The sequence below is a fragment of the Eschrichtius robustus genome, chromosome 4 (genome assembly GCF_028021215.1).
Source record: "Eschrichtius robustus isolate mEscRob2 chromosome 4, mEscRob2.pri, whole genome shotgun sequence".
In the NCBI taxonomy this organism is placed as follows: domain Eukaryota; kingdom Metazoa; phylum Chordata; class Mammalia; order Artiodactyla; family Eschrichtiidae; genus Eschrichtius; species Eschrichtius robustus.
Genome location: NC_090827.1, coordinates 44,061,817 through 44,074,508, shown reverse-complemented (window position 1 = coordinate 44,074,508; position 12,692 = coordinate 44,061,817). Strand labels below are relative to the sequence as shown.

At 42.8% G+C, this 12,692-nt stretch overlaps 1 protein-coding gene across 1 annotated transcript; it reads right to left on the bottom strand.

Moving 5' to 3' along the window:
* Nucleotides 1-763: 763 nt before the first annotated feature.
* On the bottom strand, nucleotides 764-11,822 carry TLR2 (toll like receptor 2). The gene is made up of 2 exons (XM_068542653.1): nucleotides 11,344-11,822; nucleotides 764-4,910 (listed from the first exon to the last, which is right to left on the bottom strand). Exon 2 carries the CDS (start codon nucleotides 4,892-4,894, stop codon nucleotides 2,537-2,539), a length of 2,358 nt encoding a protein of 785 aa, XP_068398754.1. The 5' UTR covers nucleotides 4,895-4,910; nucleotides 11,344-11,822; the 3' UTR covers nucleotides 764-2,536.
* Between the last annotated feature and the right edge of the window lie 870 nt (nucleotides 11,823-12,692).

Below are 12,692 nucleotides of genomic sequence, written 5' to 3'. Positions count from 1 at the left end.
TCTGATGTATTTGCCATCCGCCTTTTATGGAGAGCTGAGTGAAGACCCTTTAGGACTCTGGGCAAATAAACCAGCATGTGTCTTCATGGAATTCTGAATGACCCTCAGAGTTCAGAAATGTTAGATAATTACTAAACAATATCAAAAAAAAATAAAGATGCTATTTCCTTTACACAGTTTAGGCATTTAAAATCTAATCTCAGGGGCTTCCCTGGTGGCGCAGTGGTTAAGAATCCACTTGCCAACGCAGGGACACAGGTTTGAGCCCTGGTCTGGGAAGATCCCACATGCCGTGGAGCAACTAAACCCGTGTGCCACAACTACTGAGCCTGTGCTCTAGAGCCTGCGAACCACAACTACTGAGCTCACACAACACGACTACTGAAGCCCATGTGCCTAGAGCCCGTGCTCCACAAAAAGAAGCCACTGCAATGAGAAGCCCACGCACCACAGTGAAGAGTAGCCCCCGCTTGCTGCAACGAGAGAAAGCCCGCACACAGCAATGAAGACCCAACGCAGCCAAAAAATAAATTAATTAATTTTAAATAAATTAATAAATTAAATCTAGTCTCAGTTTTGTGAAGTAATATGTATATACTACCCAGTTACCAGTGGTTATCTCAAGGTAAAGGGATAAGAACTGATTCTTAATTTCTTTTATATGCTCGTTTCTTGTCCAAATTTTCTACAATTAAACATTTGCAATGAGAAAAATAGATTATTTTTAAAATATTATTTTAAATCTATCAATTAACTATCAAGCTTTTCTATTGCTGTTTAAATTATTGAAATTAAATCTACAGGTCAAGTCCACGTTAAATTTGTCCAGTTCTCATGACAATTAACATTGTGCTTAATGTAGGAAGGAAATAGAGGACTAAAGCAAAAAGTCTGTTTTGTGTTTGGTTTCTGTGGCATCTCAAGTCTCCTTCTCCTGAACTTGTCTATTTTTTTCTTAGGCTGGGTACTCCATTACAGTCTCCCAGGAGTTTGTGTGAGACAGAAGAACCCACTGTTTGGGTTTCCCAAGGACTAAAGCCTGTCCTGCACTTAATGAACTTATTTCTTTGGGATAACTTTCTGCAAACTACAGAAAATATACCCTAGATCCCTGCTAGTACCCGTAAGACAAAAACATTCATTTACAAACCATAATATATAAGAGGAATTCCTTCTTGGAAAATAATAATAATAGCTAACACCTACCACAGGCACCTGTCACCCTGTGCGAGTACCCCATGGTACCCATTCTCATAGGGTTCGTCCTCATCCAGGGGTGCATGCCAGTGCTTTACTGATATTACTGCACATTGACATCTACATCAGACCCTAAGATGTATTTACTATTATCCCTATCTTAAGGACAGGAAAACATTTGGGGTCAGATTGAGTTGCCCAAAGATACATGCGTACTAACCCAGGTCCTTCTGATTCCAGACCCCAACTAACCACACAGACCCAGTTCTGGCTGAGGACTGAGCAAGGTCACTTCCTTTCACATGTGGTTCCCAGCTTAAGAAGTGAGTTGCATGAAGTCCATAAATAGCTCCTCACTTTTAAATTTAATGCATTCATTTAATGTCTTATTATCTAGATTCTAAAAATTAACATATGGAAGTAGTATCTATCTTTTAAATTATTGTGTAACAAATATTTCTGAGTCATTGTGAAGAACCTCTATGTCTATACTTGCTTAAAAATCTATTTAGCTCATACGTACTTTTATAATGTTTCAGAAAAGAGAAAAAATCAGAAACAAGACTTTTCGAAGAAGGAAAAATCAACATGATGCAGGGGAAGCGGACTAGAAGATGGGGCTGAAAGCAGAGTAACCAGACACTAATTAGAACTTCACACATAGTTAAAGGCTGAAGATCTGAGTCAGGGATATAGGGGGCTTCTTTCAAATTCTTCAAAACTGAGTATTTATTTCATTAGTTTCATTTTCATAGAAATACATAATTTACTGCATCTTGGGTTATATACCCTCTCTCAAGTAACTATGGCTGGAGAAACTTATCAAATACCGAGAAAGACAGATCCAGTTCATATGAAAATATACCCTCTACGTTTTTTTGTATCCTGTGAAGCTTAATGGGGACACACAGCACTTCTTTTTTAAGAACAGCAATAACATTTTGCCTTGCTGCTCTTGAGAGCAGTCAGGCACAGAAGGGACAGCTGGGGGGATGGAGAACGACCTCTACAGACATGGATGAGTCTCCTGGCAGAAAGCTGACGGACACAGTCATTTGAAATCTTCTGATCATTTCTGCTGTTTCCTAATGAACTAAGCCAATTGGTACAGATAATTCAGATATCAATAATGCAGTGAGATCATGATTATCTCATAGGATAAAGAAAAGCCCAGAACCATGTTTTTCCAATCTGGTAGCAGTTTTTGAACAGTTTTAGTTGTTTTAATAAGCAAGTCCTCATTCATATAGTTTACATATAATTGGGTCAGAATGGACTTAGTTATAACTAGTGATAGAAAGACCACCACCAGACCAAGACTGACCCTTAATGAAGGATCCTAGGACTTTATCGCAGCTCTCAAATTTAACCAAAACCCTTCCTGCTGCATCTCATCAGTGGGCCACTCCAAGTAGGTCTTGGTGTTCATAATCTTCCGCAGCTTACAGAAACGCTGGGGGATGGCCTTTTTCTCAATGGGCTCCAGCAGAATGAGAATGGCAGCATCGTTGTTCTCATCAAAGAGACGAAAATGGGAGAAGTCCAGCTCGTACTTGCACCACTCACTCTTCACAAAGTTCTCAGAAAGCACAAAGATGGTTTTGTGGCTCTTTTCAATGGAGTCAATGATATTGTCGATAATCCACTTGCCAGGAATGAAGTCCCGCTTGTGAAGACACAACTTAAAGGGAGGGTTGAAGTGCTCCAGCTCCTGGACCATGAGGTTCTCCACCCAGTAGGAATCCCGTTCACTGTAGGACACAAAGGCGTCATAGCAGATGTCCCTGCGGGGAGCCTTCCTGGGCTTCCTCTTGGCCTGGAGCCAGGCCCACATCATCTTCATGTACCACAGTCCGTGGAAACGGTGGCACAGAATCCCCACGAGCAGGAGCAGCAGGAAAAGGGCACAGCACACGGCAGACACCACGGCTGCCCTGTGGCATTCAGAAGGTGAGAGCCAGGTGTCCTGAACTCGCTGGCCCCGCACGGGGGATGGAGAGTCACACAGGTAGTCTTCTGGCCAGTCAATCAGGACCTGGGCCAGGGCCTGCTGCCCCTGCGTGAAAGACAGGAAGTCACAGGAGCAAATGAAGCTGTTGCCACCAGCTTCCAAAGTCTTCAGATTTTGAAAAGAATCAAGTTGCTCCTTAGAGAAAGTATTTATTATATTTCTGCTGATTCTCATAACTAATAACACAGGTAAGAAGGAGGCATCTGGTAGAGTCTTCAACTTATTTCTGGAAATATAAAGTTCTTTGAGTTCTGGCAAAATCAAAGAAAATGAATCGAGATTGTTATTGCTAATATCTAAAATTTCCAGTGTCTGGGGAATGCAACGGGTTAAACTTTGTATTCTTGTGCTGGATAAGTTCAAATATTTCATTTTTCCTGGCCACTGACAAGTTTCAGGCATTGAATGAAAATTATTCTTACTGATATCAAGGTTAGTCAGGTTTTGCAGAGTAAGCAAAATTTCTCCAGTTTTTTCTAATGATTTCAAACGATTCTGCCTTAAAACTAAGGTTTTTAGGAAGGGCCAAGCATGCTCACAGGCTGAGTTTTTCAAGGTTTCTTCAGACATTAAGTTTTCACTGAGATCCAAATATTCTAATGATTTTAAATGTTGTGAAAGTAAACAAGGAACCAGAAAAACCTTACTGTTTTCTATTGTGATTCTTTTAACTTTTCCTGTGAGTGAATATATATTACTCAGATCATGATATAAGAAAAACTGTGGAATATGCAACTTCCGTATTGTTAATGTCTCCACGTCACCTAGGTATTTAATTGTGTCCAGAGTCAATGTCCTAAAATCACCAACTCCATCATGGGTACAGTCATCAAACTCTACTTCTAAGACTCCAGAAACATAATTAAACAGTTTCACAACTTCAATAAAACTTTCGTCAGTGATTTGCACATTTCTAAATGTAAACTTTTTAATCGATGTATTCGTTTCATTGATGGATACTTCTGAAAAATGAAAAGTGTTCAAATTAGTATCTCTCAGTTCTAAACATTCTAAGGAACTTAAAATATCTACAAAAATCTCCAGCAGTAAAATAGGCTGCTTCAGATGAAGAATCAGATGGCTGATGTTCTGGATTGACTTTAAACTCTTTGGCGCATATGTCTGCAGATTTGGAGCATTAATCTCAAGTTTCTCAAGAAGAGTTAGCCCAGCGAAATCCTTTTCCTGAATCTCAGTGAAGCTGTTACTATTTCCTACTTTCAGGATTCGCAGATTTGGAAGATGAGAAAAAAGAGATCTTTCCCCGAGTGTTTTGTATAAATTTCCCAGTAAGTTTAAGAATTTCAAGGCAGAAAGGGATCTGAACCAGGAGGATGAGAAGTTAGATAAACGATTATAGGATAAGTCCAAATATTCAAGACTCCTCAGGGAAAAAAAAGAATCTTCCTCCACTGTGTGAATTTCATTGGCCCCCAGCCTCAGAGCCCTGAGGTTCACACACCTCCGCAGGTCACTGTTGCTGACATAGGTGATCTCATTGCTGGACAGGTCAAGGCTTTTCACAGCTGCCGTGAGACCTGAGGGGATGGAGTTGAAAGATCTGGAGCGGCCATCGCAGACACCAGTGGGGTCACAAGACAGAGAAGAAGCCTGATCAGAGGCTCCTTCCTTGGGGAGGCTGATTACAGACCCCAAGACCCACACTGTCCACAATGCAGGTGGCATTGTCCAGTGATCTCACCTACAAAGAAAAGAGGTTCAAATGAGTGATTGTGTTTGACAGCATAGCTTAATTCCAGTTCTTGAGAAACGTTTTGTAAGATGTAGCACGCGTGTACACACACACACACACACACACACACACCAAGAAATAACTGACAGGGAAATGGAATGTATGAATAAGGATAAAAAATGAATTCCCTCACACATCCAGCAACAGACCACCACTGAGCAATGACTTAAAGGCACAGTACCATCTAGGAATATGGAGCAGGACCAAACGTGGGTTGAAAGATGAAAGTAAATGAATGATGGAGGATGAAAAAGCAAGCAGTTCAAGAAAAGGGCTAGGCTTAACCATATGGATTTACAACCTCCTATTTGTATACTTCAGATCTTATATTGCAGCATGCCCCTTGCCTGTCCTGATGCCCCTGTGAGTTAAGAGATCTCACAGTGCCAAACCACAGCTCTCCTTGAACAACTTTCACTGAATACAGCTCCAGGAGGAGCATGCCCTTTAACCAAAAGAAAAAGGTCCCATGCTTGTCAACCTGTCTTGCACTTGGCACTAGTAGGTGGAAGCGGTGCTGAGAACCCCAGGCAGAGCAAGGTGGTTTGTGGGACGGAGGGACAATCAGACCATCAGAACCTTCTCATCTGCAGTGAACCAAGTGCAGCAAGCAGTGTTTGACTCAGCACGTTTTTCAAAAGATCATTTTGGGGAAACAATCAACAGTATTACCTTTGCCAATATTCACGTGTCCATCCAAGGGTCAGTCTGTTTCAGGGCTCTCTAATCTGATCCAATGTCTATTTGTCTATCCTTGTACCGGTAACACACTGTATTAAATATATGACATATCTTCATATCCAGGAGAGCAAGGCCTTCCTCCCTGTTCTTCTTTAAGTGAGTCTTAGTCTTGGTGTTTTGCATATTCTTATAAATTACAGAATCAGCTTATCAGTTTCAAAAACAAAACCCACTGATTTTTTTTAAAGAAATTTATTTTATTTTTGGCTGCGTTGGGTCTTCGTTGCCGCACGTGGGCTTTCTCTAGTTGTGGTGAACGGGGGCTACGTTTCACTGCAGTGTGCAGGCTTCTCATTGCAGTGGCTTCTCTTGTTGCGGAGCATGGGCTCTAGGCGTGCGGGCTTCAGTAGTTGTGGCACTCGGGCTCAGTAATTGTGGCTCACGGGCTTAGTTGCTCCGTGGCATGTGGGATCTTCCCGGACCAGGTTTTGAATCCGTGTTCCCTGCATTGGCAGGCGGATTCTTAACCACTGAGCCACCAGGGAAGCCCAAACCCATTGATTTTAATTGGCAATGCCATGAATCTATAGATATTTTGGAATTATTGACATCACTACAATATTGAATCTTTCAATCCACGAGCATGATATATCTTTCCATTGATTTGGGTCTTCATTATCACAATAATGTCTTATGATTTTCTACACAGACGTCTTGAGCATATTTTGTGAGATTTATTTCTAGGCATCTGATGCTTTTGAAGTTTTGAAAATAGTATTACTTACTTATATGTGGCATATACCTATATATACAGAGAGAGAAATTCAATTAAGTTTTACATATTTACCATGCATTGAGCAACCTTGCAAAACTAATTCAGCAATTTCACAGTTTGTAGATTCCTTTTAATTTTCTACATACACAATCATATCATCCAGGTATAATGATGGTTTTATTTACTTTTTCCAATCCTTATACCTTTACTTCATTGTCTTGATCAGTGAATGCTGAATTTTATCAAAATTTTTTTTTCTTCCTGTAACGATTGAGATAAGAACATTTCCTCCTTCACTTTGTTAATAAATATTGGTGACTACATGGATAAATGTCTGTGTTAAAGCAACCTTGCATTTTTAGAATAAACCCACATTCGTCTGGATGTATTATCCTTTTTATATATTGGTGGATTTTCTTTATAATATTTTGTTTAGAATTTTTGAATCTATACTCAGAAGTAAAATTGCCCTACAAATTTCTTTCTCCTAATGTCCTCATACAGTTTTTGTTGTTGTTTGTTTTTGTTAAATACTTTAATTTAACAGCTACGGAATGATTCAGATTTTCTTTTTATTCTTTTGTCAGTTGTGTTTTTCAAAGAATTTATCATTTTCTTCCAAATTTTCAAATTTACTGACATAGTTGCTTACACCCTCTTACTGTTTTAATGTCTGCAGGACCTCTATTCTATTCCTTAGATGATATTTGTGCCTGCTTTCTTTCTCAATTGTCTTGCCAGAGGTTTATCCTTTTTATTAGCATTTTTTAAAATTTATTTATTTTATCCATTTAATTTTGGCTGTATTGGGTCCTTGTTGCTATGCACGGGCTTTCTCTAGTTGCAGCGAGCAGGGGCTACTCCTCGTTGTGGTGCACGGGCTTCTCATTGCAGTGGATTCTCTTGTTGTGGAGCATGGGCTCTAGGCACGCGGGCTTCAGTAGTTGTGGCGAACGGGCTTCAGTAGTTGCGGCACACGGGCTTCAGTAGTTGCGGCGCACAGGCTTAGTTGCTCCATGGCATGTGGGAGGGATCTTCCCGGACCAGGGATCAAACCCATGTCCCCTGCATTGGCAGCCAGATTCTCAACCACTGCACCACCAAGGAAGTCCTATCAGCATTTTTGAATAACCAACTTCTCACTCTATAGAGCCTCTATTTATTTTCTATTTCATTAATGTCTACTCATATTACTATTTACTTCCTTCTGCTTTCTCTAGATTTATTTTACTGTTCTCACTCTAATTTCCTGAGATAGATGCTTCCTCATTAATTTTCAGCCATTCTTCATTTCTAATATATCCATTTCAGGTCATGAATTTTCATCTAAACACTAGTTTAGCTGTATTGTCCATGTCTCTTTCTTTTCTGTTCTTTCCATACTTTTGTCTCTTCAAGTTTCAATCTAGGTATTTTCTTCTGATCTATTTTCTAGCTTATTTTCCTTTCCTCAGCTATGTTTAATTTACTGTTAAATCCATCCACTGTTTTTAAATTTTTTTGATTATTACAGTTTTCATCTATATAATTTCTATTTGGTTCCTTTCCACTTCTGCTATGTCATTTTTTTTTTTAAGTCAAAGCTATAGGTTTATAAATTTATTTATTTATTTATTTTTTTAGCTGTGTTGGGTCTTCATTTCTGTGCGAGGGCTTTCTCTAGTTACGGCGAGCGGGGGCCACTCTTCATTGCGGTGCGTGGGCCTCTCACTATCGCGGCCTCTCTTGTTGCGGAGCACAGGCTCCAGACGCGCAGGCTCAGTAGTTGTGGCTCACGGGCCCAGTTGCTCCGCTGCATGTAGGATCTTCCCAGACCAGGGCCCGAACCCGTGTCCCCTGCATTGGCAGGAAGATTCTCAACCACTGCGCCACCAGGGAAGCCCCTGCTATGTCATTTTTATAGTTTCAAATTCTCTGCCAAAATTTTCAGTTTTGTCTTTTATTGCGTTGAGCACAGTAAGCACAGTCTGACAGGCTGCAGAGCACTTTTGACATCCTTAGAAAGCAGGGAGTTAAATGTTAAGGTCTGGGGCAGTCATGGATGGGATAGATAAGGCTGAACTAGAGGAAAATAAGTCCTCACAGAGGTTGCATCACAGCTTTGATTTATCTGGATGGCTCAGGCAGCCTCGATCTCTGAATATGGATTAAGATTATTTCTGGAACACTAGTGCTCATGGGTACCTACAGAAGCAAAGGAAAATTTTCTCCAGAAGAAGAAAACATCATCCTAGCCCTTAGATTTCTTTCTACAAACAATTTTTCAAATAGAATGTCCAGTAAAAAATGAAAAACAACTGGGCACTAACGAAAGCAAGGTGATAAGCATGAGAAAAGCAGAAACAGCAGACAACAGAAACTAACCCATAGAGGCTGTAGATCTAGCATTGTCCCCACCTCTAAAACTGACAGGGTTAAGATGAAATGGCTATTACTATTTGGTACTATGTCTATCCCATTGTCTTTCTGCTTAATCGGTTGTTGAAAAAAAAATCCTCTTAGTATAATTGTACTGGAGAACCAAAATTTACTTGATTTTTTCCACTTTGTAACATATTGCACAAATCTTAAGAAATCTATACCAATTTTTGGCTAAGATTTAAGGTCAAATACGTTCATTTTTTATTTTTCCTGGCTTTTTCTCTTTAAAAGGTAAAATTTATAAGAGCAGAGATCTTGGGCTATTTCATATACATATTATATGATACCTATTACATGGTCAGTTTTCAACAAATAATAATTATTGATGATGCTAAAACTACAGTTAACAACTTGACACTTTAGGTCAGAATTACTTGTCTCTCCTCCCATTTCCCCAATACATTACAGGAGGGGGCAGAGAACTCCTCAATGTAAGACACTGAGAAAGGGAAGGGCGATGGCTCAAGTTAGACGGAGTGGAGTCAGATCTAATAAAAGTTGTGGATCTGCACAAAGTATAAAAATCATCCTCTTAAAGAATTCAGAAAGTTGCCAGAGTGGTGAGGAATTATTAGTCCAAGACTCGGGATAGGATGGAAGTCTGAGGAGTAAGCCTGGTGTTAGAGGCGACTTAGCTGAGAGGAAGTTGAAGCCCTGTGGCCCAGAGTGAAACCAGGACCAGACGCCCACTTTAGGGCAAGGGCTGAGATGCCTGGGTGAAGCCAGACTGGAGGAGGACTCAGGGCCCAGAGCATGGTAGAGAAGTGAAAGTGGGCTCTCCATAAAGCCAAGCGCAGGGAAAAGGCTACGCCATATGTGAACAGGGGCCTCAAAAATCTCTGCCCTCTGACCCAGGGTCTCCACCTGGCTAGAAGCTAGCCTCCTAGAAATCTCCCATAAGAAATCAAAACCCAGGCCTGTCACATACGCTGGTGTGGATCCAAATATTAAAAGATATAATAATTACGAATTTTTCAGAACTGAAGAAAAACATAAATTTACAAATTATAAATGCATATTGAATCCCAAAGAATAGAAATTCCTCATCTAGCCCCAAAACAATGGAATAATAGCCTCAAAGGGCTGAGAAAACATACCTGTTAGTCTAGGCACCTATACCCATTTAAATAATCATCCAAGAGTAAGGACAAGACATTTTCAGACATTTGTAGACCTTCATTGAAAGAAGTACCCAAAAACATATGTTCTTCAACACATGGAAAATAAACCAGGTAAGAGTAGGCAACAAGAAGCAACAATTGGATTTTTTTAGTGTAACAATAGATAAGAAAGATAGCACTCAGAAACTCAGACATGGGTTTCCTGCATGAGGAAAAAGTAATGTAAATTTTAAATGACATTGTAGAGATAAAAAAATTTATTTTTTGACAAGCAAACCTATTTGGGAGGAGTAAATACAACTTAGATTTACTAAAATATCTTTATGAGGTCACACCCAAGGTGCCACATACAATAAATTATGCTCAATCACTGAAATCAAAACAAGATATTTAACCAACCAAGTCAAATTCTTAAGTAAAGCAATGAAAAAAAATAACTGATGGCTTAGAAACTTCCAAAACATGTTGTCAACTTCAGGCAATTTTCATAAAATTGATACATTATAAAAAGTTTAAAGAAGACATAAAGCTTCTCTGCTTAGAACAGGAAGAAGAAGAAACTTAAAACATTGGTGAATAAGTCATTTTCAAATAATCAGGTCAGGATATTTGCCTTTTTCTTTTCTTTTCTTTGTTTTTGGTGTCTACTTTCAAGTCAGCCATCCTATCTCCCAGTTGCTTTTTGGTAAAGATCTGAGTTAGTAACAGTGCAGATAAGACCTTCTGCAAGATTACAAGCATCTCACCCCGCTGAATTGTTTACACCCGGAACAATTTCTCTCTCTCTCTCTCCCAGCCCTTTTTTTTTTTTTTTTTTTTTTTCCCCCGAAAAGGAAAAACACTATCCTGGCTGACATCCAAGTTCCAAACACAAGTTGTCATTTATAGACGTTGACGAAGTTTTAATGGCGTGAAGCCCACCCCGGAGCAGAGGCCAGGCTCGGGGTTGGGGAGCGAGAGTCCTAGGCAGATCCGAGTCCTGACCCTGTCCCACTTCTGAGCCCTGGTGGCCGAAATCCCACCTTTGCAAGTTGGGTCCCAGCGGTAAGCAGTGAGCCGCAGACGCACCGCCAGCAGGACGCACCTATGCAACCTTGAAAGCCTCTACCTGACCCTCGTCACCGCCGCTCCGAGTGAAGGGGGCGGGGGCGACCGGGGCGCATTGAGCCGCTGGCGAGAGGGCGGCCCTTCGGGAACCGGAGCCACCGGCCACCCCGCCTCCCGGAACGCGGCCGCCCGTAGCGCGGAGCCCGCGGAAGCTCCCCGCGGCGCCCCCTCGGAGGCTGGATGGCCCCGCCACGGCCCGCGGGCACCGTGACGCCAAGGGCTAGGCGAACCTCGGCCGCACCCCCGTCCCTTTCCGTGAGGCCCCCGCTTCTCTCACCTCGGCGGGGCGGGTGTGCACATTCCCGTGCGGAGCCTCGCAAACGGGGCTGCGGGAGCGTCGACGGCCTCGGGGCCGGGGACTCCCCCCTTCCCCGGGCCCGAGCCGCACGACTGGGGTCCCGGGTGCCGCCGACTGGGAAGCGGGGATGCCCGGCGCCCGCGTCCGCGCTTCGGCCACCCTGGGACCCTGCCCGCCCGGTCCGGGGAGGGCTGCGGAACGAGGAAGCCCGCCGAGCGTATTTTCGGCCCGATGTACCCGGAGACTGCGCAGCCGCCGCCAGGCCGCGCCTTCTGCCGCCTCCGGCCGGGACCTGCCCGCGCCCCGGAAGAGTGCACGGGGACGCTGCGTGTGGCCGGCGCCCCCTCCTCCAGGGTGCGGGGACTACCCGTACAGCGGAGCGCGCCTGGCACCTGGGGCTTGGGGCCCGGGGCCCGCCGCCGCCTCCCTTTCCGCGGGCTCCGTCGGGTGACCGTGACCCAGGTGCTTCCCCACCGCCGCCTGGTGCCTGGCCTGGGTCGGAGGCAGGCGCTGGGGCCAGGGTGTGGGGAGATGCTTAAGGCCTCCGCGTGGGATTCCCCTAGCACAGAGTTAGATTTCGAAACCAATGAGAAGGCTTATTATCCAACCAGTGTTTTCTTGAAGCCTCGGGCACCCAAAGCATCTTATTGCCCTGAAACACGCTGTCTCCATTCTTCTGCGTCCTTGGACGCCCAAATTCAGGCACTCGAATCATGCCTTTCATCCACCTCCCACCCCCACCACGACCTTTTGAACACAATTTCCCGGTCACTGTATCTCCAGGGTCCACTTCCACCCGCAAGTCTATGCTCTCCTGCATTAAAATAACACCAATCACTATCCAAACCAACGCAGCAAGATTTTGCCTGAAGAGCAGATAAGGACAGCCCAGATTTTTTAAAAATTTCAATCTTGTGGCGGACCCCTGGTGGTGCGCTGACTTTCCCTAGCACCCACCTCCCATCCCTGCTCTTACCATGAAAAGATGTGGGCTCCCCTTTATGTCTAAGATTTTGAACCTAAGTCCTTCCCTTGCGCATTTCCATCCCTGTTTCTCAAAGTGGGTAATTCCCAAAATGAACAGTCTTAGATTGGCTTTCTTCATTGCCACAGAGACTAGTGAGACATGTTTGTAAGGGAAACTAGATACCTTTTCAAAATTAAGCTGCCTTAATATTCATTAACTACATTTTATTTTCTTAATTACATTTGACCTTCCCAAATTGAGATTGGAGGCTGAAGAAGCATTCTAGTTCCTCTTTGACACAGGAGGAAATGCCATGCAAATTCTAAGTGGCCGAATTGAGATTTGAAACCAGAATTTTACC